At 52.7% G+C, this 14,435-nt stretch overlaps 4 protein-coding genes across 4 annotated transcripts; 2 read left to right on the top strand and 2 right to left on the bottom strand.

Moving 5' to 3' along the window:
- Nucleotides 1–1,817: 1,817 nt before the first annotated feature.
- LMH87_008849 (uncharacterized protein) lies at nucleotides 1,818–2,477 on the top strand (the record flags this gene model as incomplete). Its single annotated transcript, XM_056202087.1, has 3 exons — nucleotides 1,818–1,884; nucleotides 1,965–2,233; nucleotides 2,301–2,477. The coding sequence occupies 3 exons, from the start codon at nucleotides 1,818–1,820 to the stop codon at nucleotides 2,475–2,477; spliced, it is 513 nt and encodes a 170-aa protein (XP_056056684.1).
- Nucleotides 2,478–5,321: 2,844 nt separating this feature from the next.
- LMH87_008848 (uncharacterized protein) lies at nucleotides 5,322–6,103 on the top strand (the record flags this gene model as incomplete). The annotated part of the gene is made up of 4 exons (XM_056202086.1): nucleotides 5,322–5,396; nucleotides 5,511–5,549; nucleotides 5,609–6,016; nucleotides 6,083–6,103. 4 exons carry the CDS (start codon nucleotides 5,322–5,324, stop codon nucleotides 6,101–6,103), a joined length of 543 nt encoding a protein of 180 aa, XP_056056683.1.
- A 2,602-nt stretch (nucleotides 6,104–8,705) lies between these two features.
- On the bottom strand, nucleotides 8,706–9,722 carry LMH87_008847 (uncharacterized protein; the record flags this gene model as incomplete). The annotated part of the gene is made up of 1 exon (XM_056202085.1): nucleotides 8,706–9,722. One exon carries the CDS (start codon nucleotides 9,720–9,722, stop codon nucleotides 8,706–8,708), a length of 1,017 nt encoding a protein of 338 aa, XP_056056682.1.
- Nucleotides 9,723–10,434: 712 nt separating this feature from the next.
- LMH87_008846 (uncharacterized protein) lies at nucleotides 10,435–10,901 on the bottom strand (the record flags this gene model as incomplete). Its single annotated transcript, XM_056202084.1, has 4 exons — nucleotides 10,435–10,501; nucleotides 10,551–10,563; nucleotides 10,622–10,735; nucleotides 10,877–10,901. The coding sequence occupies 4 exons, from the start codon at nucleotides 10,899–10,901 to the stop codon at nucleotides 10,435–10,437; spliced, it is 219 nt and encodes a 72-aa protein (XP_056056681.1).
- Between the last annotated feature and the right edge of the window lie 3,534 nt (nucleotides 10,902–14,435).

Genomic DNA, 14,435 nt, shown 5'->3' with positions numbered 1-14,435 from the left:
CGCGCTTCTCTCATGGTCTACGTTAACCTGAGACTATCGCAGATGTCTCTCGATAAGAGACGGGGGAAGCGCGATATGGGACAAGACACTTCGTTTCTTGACAAGTCTATGCGACAGCGAGCAATAGAAGATTGCGGATGTCGCCCGAGCAAAGACGAGCCTCTGCTAGCCACTAGTCATGGCGAATCAGACGAAAAATCAACAAAATAACATGAATGCATCAGACGTATCGAAAATGAAAAGACGTGTTTATTAGTCTTGGCTATGACCGTATAGCTGCTAAGTTACCTCTCTCTTTCTGCTACAGCGGCGTCTTTGATAGTTACGCATATAGCTGCCTCTGTATCCTCGGCCCCATCAACGCATCTCAGCACAACACCTCGTTTGGAGACCAGAACGAAATGTGTGCCTCAATTTTGGCCTCGAGGGAAGGAATATGGTACATGCAATGGTAAGGCCACCATGGCTCAGAAAAAAAATTCGAGAGCCTCTTCCTCTAGAAGGACGTATCACGCTGTCATCCCGTTCTACGGGATACAGCTACAAGACTAGAGTTGCGCTTGGTCTGCGATAGTTTTCTTTGAAGCAAACAGAAATGGAGGGAGAAGAAAAAACCAGCAGCTTGCTATCTTGGGGAAGTACCCGGCAATGATGTCTCGCAAACGATGAGCTGGCGGTCCCAACAAATGCCGCGAAAAGTCTTGGGCTGATGGTACTACTGGTTTGATGGACATGAGTTGGCTTACACGAATCGACGGCAAGCTTTCCGACCACCCCTGGCATTTTGGCATCTACTTGAGCACCATGCAAGTATTTCCCGCACGAGAGGCATCAGTTCACGGTCACTATTACGTTGCCATGGTACACGTGAGCCGTAACACACTGCAAAGATGGGAAGCACCCGGCAAGCACAATTGGCGTGAGCCGTTTGGTCCCTGGCCCATGTCCGAGCAGATTGGGTTGCATCTTTGCAGTGTGTAGATTATGGAAAGCTACCTATCTATGCTGAATAAAATCCACAAAGAAACATTTGTTTTGGCCTCGAGCGGCAGAGCTTGAGTTTTGGTGGCGGGGAGCCGTCTCTTCCTCCCATTGTTTTTAAAAAAAGATAAAAGTAAAAAATAAAAGTTAGGCAGCGCCGCGCTCCTCTGGCGCAAAAATAAAAAAAAGAGTCACCCACCGAACAACAAGGCTCCGGTTCTGGGGCCAAATGGGCCTCTCGACAGGCAGCACAGGGCTCCCTGCGGCGCGCTCAAGGGCAATTCTTTGAGGCGTGCTCCAGGCGCTGCGCCAGGCACCAGCGCGTAATCATGGCGCTGTGCGACCTCCACCTTGCACAGTCCGAAGACTTGTCACAGTGTACTGCCCTTTAACTTTGATTAAACAAGGCAAACACTTCAAGTGCACGATTATTTCGTCTGCTTTGCATGATATAAAACCCTCGCCTCCTCTCCCTTTCCCCATCTTCCTCCCCCATCAGCAATTTACATTCTACACCACTCCAACCTCTTGGCTCTAGCTCGTCAACCTGCCACCTAATCACACAGTAAGTACGGATACCTCCAGCGGCCTACCTAGCGCCGGCCCAGTCCTCTGCGCATCCGCCTTTGAACTCTGGCGGCGGCAGCAGTCACAGCCCTTCCCAAACCCCGCAGGTGCTTTCTGCCCGCTTCTTCCTCGTGCTCTGCCCAGCCTGCTTCCTTTCGCAGACCACCATTTTTCTGCAAACACCCATCGCTTTCAGCATCAGCTAACAACCAGCGCGCCAGAACATCCCACCGTTCTTCTCCCATCTTTCAATACTCTTCTCTCACAAAATGGCCGACGCTAAGCCCATGTCCAAGATCTGGCTGATCTCCAACGACGCTGCCACCATCGAAGTCGGTACGTACACGCCTTCGCCCGCGTCTCCCTTCCAAGCCCCCGAGGCCGCCGCTTTCGCTAACCGCATTCTCCCCCTCTAGACCGTGCCGTTGTCGAGCGCTCCATGCTCATCAAGAACATGCTCGAGGATGTCGGCGATGACACCATCAGCCAGACCAACCCCATTCCCATTCCCAACGTGAATGAGGCCGTTCTGCGCAAGGTCATCGAGTGGTGCAACCACCACCGCGACGACCCCGCCCAGGCGGCCGACGACGAGTCGGATGCTCGCAAGAAGACGACTGATATCGACGAGTGGGACCAGAAGTTCATGCAGGTCGATCAGGAGATGCTCTTCGAGATTATCCTCGTACGTTTGGCCCCTCTTGTCAGCATTTCTCGTAGCTTCCCAGCGCTAACCCACCCCGTGTCTTTAGGCCTCCAACTACCTCGACATCAAGCCACTTCTCGATGTCGGCTGCAAGACCGTCGCCAACATGATCAAGGGCAAGTCGCCCGAGGAGATCCGCAAGACGTTCAACATTACCAACGACTTCACCCCCGAGGAGGAGGAGCAGATTCGCCGCGAGAACGAGTGGGCCGAGGACCGATAAGCGCAGCACCTCTGTGTCTGCATGGGACTAATGGTGTTGATGCATTCTGGTTATGCTTGCTTTGCCTTCTTTATTACGGTTACCCTTTCTCTTTTTTTCGTGCTTGAATTTGGGTCTTGTTATTACATCTACGAATGACTTGGAGCTCGCCAACCATCGCACGATACACTACAGGCGTTTGATTTCGGACCGGGATGGACATGGCTGGTGGCAATGACAACTCATTGTAGTTTATGGGGAAATTATGCAGCGAAAGACACGTGCCATTCAGGCTGGTAGAAAAGCTGATTCTTATTGCCCAACAAAAGGTGCCGATTCTTGAATGCCAAACAAAAGTTGCCTGTGATTTCATGCGGCTGTCGCGAATAGCAACTACTCCAATACCATGAGGGCATGGGGTCTCTTGTTGACCATAAATCGCAGATGCCGCGCATGTTGTTTGCACAAACGGTCACGTTAAGAGCTGCGAGTAACTATAGCTATGAATGGCCAGAATGCAGTGCAAGGATAAGCCGTGCTCCTCTGTGAAGCAGCCTCACATGACGGCTGGACCTGCATGAATCAGCGGCACACACATTATCATGGATCACTGCAGCTTCACGACACGCCCGGACAGAATGGTTTGAAATTTTTTTTATTTTCTTCCCCTAATATGATGTTTCCTCTCCACCATGTTTTGCAAGGACAAAGGAGCTTTTGCTGAAAAAAGAGACATTAACAAAAACAACTCGAGTTCCTTTTCCGTCCGTCACTTTCATGCAAAAAAATGTAGTCTTTTTTTAGTTGTCGTGTGAAAGCGTTCCATAAAATCTTTGTCATATGCCCGAAACTGCCAGCCGTCGTAGCCAATGCCTTACTTTTCCCCCACCCGGGGAGAGAAGAAGGGGGAAAAAGAAGAAATCATTGTCACATCCCAAGTCATTGTTTTGAAGAATGTCGAAAGACTTGTCGAGGTTTCGGTGTTTGGAATAAAACAGCAAAGGAAAAAGAGGGAGAGCAACGGCTCGGGCATTTAGATGCCGAGCTTGGTCTTTCTCCAATGTCTGCGCTTAGCGTTGTAGCTGTGAAGGAGGAGACAAATGTTAGCCATGCTGGTTCTTGTTCGTCGAGGGCGCCGACGTGTCGCGTCGGGCGAGAAAGAGCGTACCGGACAGAGTTGTTGGTGCGGAGGCGGATCCATTGGGGCACAGGGCGGTTCTGCTTCTGCGACTTGGCAAGCTTCTGCTTGGTACGGAAAGACTTGAGGGACTGCGAGGGCGAGGTGCGTTAGCAAACAAACAGTTGATCTTCGTTGGTTTCGAGATTCGTTTCGTCCGGTTCAAGATGGCAAACAGAGGTCCGATGGCATTTCGATGTCGTATTTCAAGCGCTCGATTATCCCTGCCGGCTTGGCGCTGACGAAAACCACGCAGCATATCCTGTCCAGAATTTTCGTCATGGTTCGTTTTGCGCAGGGCAGGTCATCGATTTTGCCACGGCAAGCGGTCGGGGGAACATCGAAAAAGCGCTGGAAATAATACAGCGAAAATAACAGGACCTCTTTTTGCTCTCTTTTCGGTTTCGGAAACGGGGAATGGGTTCTGGAAAGGGGCGTTCATACGGGCATCTTGACGGTCGTTTTTGCTCGGTTGTCGATGATGGTCAGTTGGCGTGGAGTTGCAAAAGGATTTTTGGCTTGGGGGGGCCACCCAGGCCGCTCGCTCGCGCCACTCGAGGGCGTAAAGCCCTAGTAGTGAAAATCAGGATGTGGGTGTGGATATGTGGCTAGTGTGCCGGTGTGGCTCGGTTGATGCCTGAGGCTTCAAGGACAGGTAAGGGACGATGAGGCAGGGTGGGGCGCATCGAAGGCCGGGGTGAAGTGGAAGCGAGATGTAGGCCAGATGCCTGTCATTAAGCCAGACGGGCCTGAGTTATGCAGAGTAACTGCAAAGCAGTTGAACGGCACATACCTAGCGAGTGCGGGTGATGACGAATATGGCTTTACTTTGCGTTTAATCATCTCCAGATTCTGCTACTTTGATAAAGTAGTTTGTGGTTGTACTTGTTACTGAAGCACGCCACAGCACCGGAAGACAATGACACAGAAGCTGCGTTGAAAACACTGTAACTGCCTGATAGTACCTAGTTACCTATGCCGGATCGACGAATTGGCTGCTATTTAGCAGAAGTAGCGACTGCACCGGTGGAAACCAGTTGGACCGCGTGCAGCGTCTGCCATCTCCCGCGGACTTTGCGACTCAGCAGATGGTATGACTGCGTCGCCAAAGAGCCGAAATACAGAGATTCTTCCCAAATCAAATTATTCAATTTGGACCATCACGTTGCATACATCTTTTTAATCATTCAAACTACACACACCACAACCGGCTCACATGCCAAGCATGCTTGCCGATGCCTAGCGAGCCAAGAGCGGACGCCGCTGCGGGTCTCGCCTAGGCAGTTGGCAGGCCGCCGCAGGCCTCTCACACTCACAGTGCACCAGGCCAGCGAGCGGAATAGGGGACTGGACTATGGATTTCTAATGAAGCCGCCCCTCAACTCCCCGTCTCCTGCTCTGCTTCCTTCGCAAAAGACACATTGCTTTGAAATCCCACCAGCCTTTTCTTCTTTATTTTTTGACGGAATATAGGGAGTTTTTTGGGCGGTCTTGGATTTTCTAGTCTGCAAGCCCTGGCCCTTTTTTTTTTTACACATTACTTTATTTTTCTAATACGCATACGATACCCTCTCTTCTTCTCCCAGGGTGGCGATATTTCGAACCTCTCGACTTGCGCCGCCGCTCAGCTTGATAGCTCCTCCGCGATATTCATAATATACCAAACCCGAACAAACGCGACAACAAACATGGGCGCCGGTGTCTCGTGGCTGTCCAACATCCTCTGGGCCAAGAAGGAAATCCGAATCTTGATTCTCGGTCTCGTACGGCATCTCCGCCTCTCCCCTGCCTAGCAATGTGGAGGATATGGGCGAAATACTACGCTTTGGGGGATTCTTTGAGCGCTGACCTGTGGAATTTTATTTGCGACGATTTAGGACAATGCAGGAAAGACGACTCTGCTGTACAGATTAAAGGTATAGTCGCATGGCCGTCCGCGAAAGGGATCGCGCACTGACTTCGGTGGAAAACCCAGATTGGCGAGGTCGTCACGACGATACCCACGATAGGATTCAACGTCGAGTCCGTCACCTACAAGAATCTCAACTTCAACGTCTGGGACCTGGGCGGCCAGACGTCGATCCGGCCGTACTGGCGCTGCTACTACGCCAACACGGCCGCCGTCATCTTCGTCGTCGACTCGACCGACATTGACCGGCTGCAGACGGCCGCCGACGAGCTGGCCGCCATGCTCAACGAGGAGGAGCTCAAGGACGCGGCCCTGCTCGTCTTTGCCAACAAGCAGGACCAGCCCGGCGCCAAGGGCGCGGGCGAAATCTCAGAAGCCCTGCGCCTCGGCGAGCTGCGCGACCGCAACTGGAGCATCATGGCGTGCTCAGCCGTCGACGGCAGCGGCGTCAACGAGGGCATGGACTGGCTAGTGGTGAGTTTTTTTTTTGTCTTCCCTCATGTCTTTGGAAGGTTTCATAGTGTACTGACGTTGGAGCAGCAAACCGTCTCGCAAGAATAAAACGCGCATGCGACGCACGACTTTGTCTTTACCCCGTCAGCTGCACGAGCATAATTTCAGGACTACACCATTTTTTGTACAACAAACGAAAGAAACATTGAAGGATGCGTGGTGGTCACGTCGCCATCTGGGTAGACGGGCATACATATTCTTGGGAGGAATAGAGTCGAGGGAGCAACATGCTGTGGACAGGCGTTTTGCGTACTTTGCACCGGGGGCCATACAAGATCAGAAAGAGGAAGCACAAAGGCATTCTAGTAGACGAAATGAGCCCTACGTGCCTCTCTACTTTCAAGATGAGAGAGCGGTGGCTTGACACTAGTCGATTGATTATGCATCGGTTGGAAGGTCTGTCAGATGGCGACTTGGCATCTTCACTTTTTAGACAACGAATTCCAGCAAGCCGTTATGCTTTTTTTTCTCCAACTTCCGCAGACTGGGCCTGCTTGTATACACACAGCCACGATACTATACTTATATTACCATTTTGATGTCGAAAAAGCTGATGTCTCGCCGAGGGAGTGTGGTGATGATGTGACGATGCAGGGTAGGTAGGTTGCATGTCCCGCATAGACTCGCAAATGAGCAGTTTGCAAGCTAAAATGGGCCGGTCGTCTTGTCTTTTCTCGTCATGTATTTTTTGTAGGAGCTTGTTTCCTGTTTTCCATGTTCTCTGCCCTTGTTCGTCCTCTTCAGACCACGTTGAGGCTCCAATTCGGCGCAGCATCCCGTACGTTTCTTTACATGGGGCTGCCTCAACATTTTCCAACAGTTCAAAAAGCAGAGATGCTCACTCGAAACGCGTGGCCTACCAACAACAAGTAAAAATAAAATAAAGACGGAAGCTCCACATTCACGGTTCAAATTTCACAGTAGAAAATATATAGAATGTGGCGAAACTTGGTTTCGTATTGATTAACTAAGGACTAGCCAAGGAGAAGTTTATGTGGTTATCCAAAAAAGAAGAAAAGGGCGACAATTCCCAAAAAGTTTACAAAAAAACACAAGCTCAACAGGGATACCTGAATACACGTTGCACTTTCGGGCTGTCTTCCTTTTCCTCATTCCTTTCTCTTTTTTTTTTCTCTTTGGTGCGGATGGGCCGACACCCGACTGACAAGTTGCTGCTCTCCCGTTCGCTTCACCACCAGGGTTGAAACTACTAGCCAAGAGGCAGCCGCTTGCCAGCAACGGCCAGTCTTTGATGAGCGCGTGTACTAGCACGGCACTGTCGCCACCCGCCTTTGTTATTATATAAAGTTCCAGCATCTCGCAATTGCGTGGATCGCGAGTGTTCCTGCAACACAGGCGCCAGACTGGGTCAAATCCGGCCCAGGGAAGTGCAATGTCAAATTGCGTAGCAGTTTGCCACCACACCATTACCACCTGTGCTACCAATCCAACCAGACCATGATGCAGCCGAGGCCGCGCCACAGTCTGTCTGTAGGGAGATGTCCTACAGTTGCCTCGTGGTACTGCCAATGAACTGCCAAAAAGCAGCCAAGACTAGTATCAGAGACTGTGAGAGCAACGCCATTGAAGCCATGCGCAGCATTGCTCAAATTTTGTTGTCTCACTTGCACAAACTCATCCATCCTGATGGCGAGCGTGCATGATTCCGTCGACATCCAGTGCCTTATGCGCGGAGATGCTCCAGTCATCTCGGCGTGGTTACGGTTCATGGCTTCCGTGACGGCCAGATTGTTGAGTGGGGGTGAGAACCAGTCTAACCGACCAGACAACAGCTTTGAATCGATGCGTAGTTGGTCATTTTCGAATGCAGTCATATTGGCGCAACATTCGTAAAAGGAGTAGCGTATTCGATTCGTAACTTCGTGGTCGTCATAATTCGTGAAGAAAAGGGCGCAACAAGAGACGTTTGGTGGCTAGCACCTGGGGTATCGTTGGCGTCTCAAGCGCAACCCAGTGATGCAGAAAAGGGAAGAAACCGTGACGGAATAAAAAGAAAGAAATGTAAAAGAAGCGAAAAAGAGTTCATCTCGGGCCGAGCCGAAATCTGTGCATCGCTGCATATCCCTCTTGTCTTTAACCCAAAGTTGTCGAAACAAAAGGAAGAAAATTGGTGAGCAAAAAAAAAAAAAGGAAGAAAAAGGAAAAAAAAAAAGGAAGAAGCCGTTTGCAGAAATCCCTGTCCGCTTGTGAAAGCATCCTATACCCGTCCGGAGCCAGCCATTGTGTGGACGAGGAAATAATACACAGCCGATCTGGCGGCGTGAGGTATCCAAATGATTTGGTCCGATTATGTGAAAACAGTTGCGCCAGCCCTTGAAACAAGACAGTAAACAGACGCTCGCTATTGCGAATGAAACAAAAAGCAAAGCCAATAGAGCCAGTAGCGGATTAGAGGAAGCCGCCGCTTAGCCAGAGTGGATATTTGAGAACTCCGAGCCCGATGCAAAGAGGAAAGAGGAAAAACGCCAATGTGATGAGAAATGCCAGTCTATGTCGCTGAACAATCTTGCAGTGTAAAAGTTTTTTGTGACTTCTCTCCAGGAGAAGCTGAGAACGCAAAAAAGGGCAAGAATTAGGACGGCCCCGCGGGAGGAAAAGTGCCGCCATGTGACTGGGGAGGTTGAGGTAGTCACATAATGGGGGTGCTAAAGTCCTGGAAGCGTTGCCAGTCGAAAGCGTTTCCCATGAAGACGTTCATTCCGCACTGGTTAGGCGCGTACATGCTGGGGAGGGGCACAGTAGACATGGGCGCAGTCATCTGAGGGCCGCTGAAGAAGAAGGCATTTGTGACCTGAGGCTGGCTAAAGTCCATGGGAGGAGAAGGCACATGGACTTGTTGATGCATGTGCATGTTCTGCCAGATCGGGGTGGTGGCTTCAGCGGACGAGGCGACACTGGGGCTCGAAGGGAGAACGTTCCAGGCGTCGACGGGAGGCATGGAGACGGCCGGGGCCCAGAAGTGGTTCATGGGAGAGCTGGGCAGCAGGGGAGGCGGCGGGCGGAAGTTCTCGACGACGCGAGGAGGAGGAGGAACAAGAGGCTTCATGAGGTTCATGAGATTGTTCCTGACCTCGTCGCTCTTGCCGCAAAGAAGCTCGCCGGCGCCATCCTCTTCGAGACCCTCGAGGGCTGTGACGTGGGTGCGGAAAACGAACTTGTTGATGGCTTGCACAAAGTCGTCGTGCAGCTTCTTGCATTGCTGTTCCTTTCCAGACCAGTCGGTCGAGTTCGCCTTGGCGTCGACGCAGTGAATCTCCTTGTGGTACTCAACAAGGGCGTCGATGGTGTCGATGGTGAGCTTGTAGGCGACCTCGTTGCGGTGGACCATGTCGACGTGGACAATGTAGGCCTCAATGTGGATGAGCTGGTGGCTGAACATGTTCTCGGCGTAGTCGGTGGGCATGTCGGACTCGGGGAGCTTGGGCAGCATGACGGAAGCGAGCGTCCAGATGGCATTCTTGTTGGCGAGGGTCTCGGCGAGGCATCTCTGGTGCTGGGCCACCGAGTTGAGCGGGCGCTTAACACGGTTGATGCGCTTGAGCGTCAGGGTCAGCCACGACTCGACCTTGGAGCCGAGGACGACATTGACGGAGGCTGATCGGGGGGCGAAGGCGGCGGCGGAGGCTGGTAGTAATTGGGCGGGCATGTTGGCGGCTGTGAAATATGTCTTGAGAGGAGGGGTGAGGTATATTGGCGGGGGATGGACGGGAGGGGCGGCGAGGACGAGGGTGTAAACGGCGGTGCGCAAGGGGAATAGAATATTATAATGGGAAGAAAAAAAGAATAAAGAAGGATGAAGCGACAAATATGCTTAGCAGGGAATTAGGATTGCCGACGATGGATCGCCTGCTGAGCTTGCCGCAAACCGCGAGGGGGAGAAGGCGGTTTAAGAAAGAAGTGAACGTCGGACGAGGCGAGAGTCGTGAAGAGCAAAAGAGGAAGAGAGAAAGTGGCGGGCGGGCAGCGGTGGGGAGATATACCTGTGGCCTTGGCCTTGGCCTGGAAAAGGGCTGGTGGCAGTGGGTGGCAGTGGCTGCAGGCGGTACGGGTCGCGGCCTACAGTGGGTTGCGGCAGCTATCTAGCCTCTAAAAGTAGGTACAGCGGGGGCGGTTGACTAGCATTTCCGCACAAAAAGAGTCGTCGGAAAGCGGGCAAGAGGGATGAAAATAAAAAAAGAGTTTGGCGCATTACCATTAGGTACCAGGTTGCAGGTCTTGGGGTGTCCTCCAGAGTGGGCATTCGATCTTCCCTCTGCTGGCCTTTTCGCCTTCTTTTCCCTCTTTCCTGGCCTTTACTGCAGACCGCGCCACACACCACCCACGAGGTAGCCTGCAGCCCGCAGGTGACTGCGCATTATTTAGAAAGTGGAGGCGTGCAGAGGGATACGCAGGACAGCGAGGGGGGGTCGGTCTACGCCTTTGGCCCTTTGGGGTGTGAGTGGGCGCGGAGCAGCTAAGGTAGGTAGGTACCTACTGTACCTCTGAGTCTGCGTCCGCGGTGTCCGTCTTTGGTTACAGCGGACCACGGGGGTGTGCGGATGCTACCACAGGGCTTGACTTCCGCCACAACGAGTACCATGCACCGCCGCTGTCCATGATCTCTGTCGCCGACATCACCGTCTGGAGGGCAAGGAGCCAGCAGGTCTGAAAACAGAATACCTGGTGCAGCTGTTAGCTCAAAAAAGCGCTTCACTTGGCAGCTCCAGTCCAGGCGACTTTTCTCTCTCTTCCAAACCTTGTTGGCAGGCGGCCGCCGTTCAGTCTCGTGCCCATCTGTCAGCTTGTCTGCCATGCATGTACCGGTACCACCAAGCCCAGCCTTCATGCAGCCTCTGCTGGCTTGGGTCTAGTCCGTGAGGTAACCAAGACAGACAAGAGAAAAAAACGGCCCTTTTTTTCTTCTCTTTCACGGCGCTGTCCGTACCCGCTATTGACTTTTAGCCTGTTGCTATTACTAGAATCAACCGACTTACTCATCGTCATCTAGCTCCGTACATGCACGTACCTGGTAAACTGCGCGGGATCTGCCTCGCACAGCGGGCCAGTTTGCCTTGCTGTGGCTACATTTCTGCACGCCTTTGTAGTGCCTGCTGTTAGTGCCGGGCGCACTCTGCCAGGCGTCGGCAGCGGGGCCTGTTGCCTTCTGTGCCCTCTGAAAGAGCCATCTCTGCAGCCATCGACGCCTCGCTCTTGCCCCAGCTATCGTGCCCATCTGCAGAGAGAGATACATCCGCCACGCACCTACTCTCCCATGCAGAACCAGGTACTTTACTAGCGACGTTATGGCTGTGCTTGGAGTCGGCATCCATCACCACCTCGCCGACCGACACCAGATGGCCTGCGAAGCTGAACTCGAAAGACCCCACGCCCCCATTCAACCACGTCGCTGGTACCGAGTCCTCGCAACGCAGCCATCCTTGTGTTCCGCCTCCTTGGCTTTGGCTCGCCTTGCGCCTTGAGACTTGTACAGGTACAGGTCGGGTACCTACTTGCCTGCCAGGGCCTTCGAAGCTCCCTCTGCGTGGTCTAATCGACAAACCCAGTCTCCGTGTGCAAATGGGCATTGTCCACCTCGCCGTGAGCCGGGATAGCCCTCTCTTCATTCCCGGTCATGGCACCGTGAAAGAAACTAGCTCCGGCTTTGATTGCTCGGTTGGAATGATTGCGCTAGTACCGTGCGTCGCCAAGTCCTGCTTTGGCAAGCATTGCATGTCCATCTTCCGTCGCAGCTTGATTGGGCCATCATCTCTAGAATCAACATTACCCTTTCATTCCGAGCCCATCCCACGCCGATAAAGTCTGTTTCCTGATACCAGCGGTGGCGTGTAGCCAGGTCACAACAGCCGCCTACCTGCTTGTCTTGTGTTGGCCTCACTGACCGGCCGCCACCATACACCACACACCACCAGCACTCGCCACCCCACCACCCAACCCCCCTTGCCGTAGATGACCTGTTGAATATGCTGGGGAACAACCGGGAAGAAAAGAAAAGAACTAACAGCCACCGATTGATTGATTCACGGCGCTTCGTCAAACACGCTACCACCACGACCGGCCGTATGCCCTGTCGACAACGGCCGCATGGCATATAAATGCCTCCGGCTGCAGGTGAAACTAGGTCGCCGCCGTCGCGGAGGTCGGGATGACACCGTAAAACTAATCAACTACTGCCGTCGAGCCGATTTTCCTCACATTCTTCACTTGCCGACCCGCAGACTTCGTACTGCATCTGTCTCCTTTTACATATCTCACACAAGCGGCGCATGCAACGCGTCCATGCAAGGGACGCCATCTTGGGAAAAATGACACTTGTGAACCGAGAAACGTTATTGGAAGATGAGCGGGTTTCTATTCATGCAAGTCGTTTGGTCCAAGCGGGCGGGCGCGATCTGGAGCTGGAGAAGCTCGGTGGCCAATGCAGCAGCTGGGCGAGATGAGCAAAGGCTGGGACGCTTATGCAGGAAACTAGGACCACCTTGTCTTGATTGTCATTTTGCACTTCAAGGCGACGAATCGGCGTCTGTTGTCGCGTCTCGCCACCATAGGGGCCCGGCCATTGTTTCCTTCTGCCTGAGAAACTTTGGCTCGACTGAATCAGAGTGTTGTACGACTACCTGTACGTATGTCGAGGGCTCACACACAACCCCAGGTTCCCTACCAGCAAAAAATTGCCAGCTGTCATGTATCATTTTTGGAGAATTTCAATGTTTGAAGCAAGCTTGCATTTATTGCTAATGCCCCTGTTCTATTGCTCCCTTTTTGGACAATGATTCCACGCATCGTCAAACATGCATGCCGACTTCCATTATGACGAGTCACCGACTGATGTTGTGGGATGCGTCGCAGCGCCAAATGGAACACTGACAGTGGATACAAGCGTCGGGACTTTTTACGATGAGAAAAGGTGTACAATATCTTTACCTTCCTAGTAGGGACTTGTACCAAGCCTGAAAGATGGCCACAAGACGAAGGAGCTGCGATGACTCTGAGCGCTCTGCGAGCCCGAAGACAACAAGAGTCTCCTTGGCAGTCTCTTAAGCCGCGTCGAGATACAATTTCGAGGCTGCTGGTGCCCCTGTGATAGCCAGCCTACGGCTACCCCTTCGCGGAGCAACGGCCAGGGGGAGGGCAGGCGTGGAGAGCCGTGCGAGCGAGCAGGACGGGAACAGTTCCCGACTTGATAAGGTGCTCCGACGCTCCCGTGGGGATTGCCCTGACAGGAGCGCTCGGGACGAGACCAAGTGGGCGATGTCCAAGGTCGCAAGCGGCGGGAAGAGGCGGCCACTACTGTTATAATGCGGATACCATCTACAGATTCAGAGTATCCGGCTGGCAGATTCACGGATGCCAGGGCCCTTGGCTGTTGCAGGCCATCCATCTACCTGATTGAGGAAAGGGGACTTGAAGAAAGGGGAGGCTCTCGCCACCAAGAAGGGGAGGGTGTCTGAGTGGCAGGTCGTATTAGTCGACTTGTCGTCTTGGTTTGAAGAGGCGTAGCTGGTAAAGTGCTGCTGTGGCTGCTGATTGGCCAGAGAGATCCAAGAGGTGGTGGGAACCAGAGGCTGGAGACGGCATGTGATTGGTAGACTGCCGGCCAATCATGTGCATTAGACGACAGACGCCGGACGACATGGGCGTGTGCGTGTTAATGGGACGACGCCGTGAAGGGAAAGGGAAAAAAAAAGTCGTCAAAACGTGGAGACGCGATTTCCGTTTTTAATGAAATGAGGGGATCAAGGGGTAATTTGAGAAGACGTGGCAGCTCCTGGTGTTGCGAAATGATGCCATATAGAGCAAAGCTTGGGCTGCCCACGGCGGTCGAGGCCTGGTCGACCAGTGTTTTGTTGAATGCTAAAATGAAGGCTTTACAATTAACGTATGATGCTGGACTAGAAAAGCAGAAACGAGATGAATACTGGGTAAGTAGGGTGGAAAGAGATTTGTACTTTACTACATGGGGTGTAGATGTAATACACTACCAGTACTACTGGCAGGTGTGTGTAAGCCAGGCACGCGTTTTACAAAGATGCCCGCCGGCCGCATGCAGACAACACCCAGGCTCCCGGAATCTTTTTGACCTTCTCGAAAGGTAACACACATGCTGGAAAGGAAGGGTGTGGTGGTCGCACAAGGGCCACGGCGCACATGCGCAGCCCGTCACATGAGGGCTTCCCCCCCGGGCCAGGGCGAGAAAGGAAGTCATCTGAGCAAACACCAGGGCACAAATCTCTGCTACGGCTGGGGGTTGAGATTGGCGGTAAGCGAGCTTGGAATAAAAAAAGAAACAAGACTGAATACTTTTTATTTTTACTTGCCACAAGTCATGGACTGGGTGGTGTGGAGAGAGAGAAGCTAAAGA

Source organism: Akanthomyces muscarius (assembly GCF_028009165.1).
Source record: "Akanthomyces muscarius strain Ve6 chromosome Unknown contig_18, whole genome shotgun sequence".
In the NCBI taxonomy this organism is placed as follows: domain Eukaryota; kingdom Fungi; phylum Ascomycota; class Sordariomycetes; order Hypocreales; family Cordycipitaceae; genus Akanthomyces; species Akanthomyces muscarius.
Note: the sequence above shows the minus strand (reverse complement) of the source record. Positions and strands in the feature narration are given on the sequence as shown.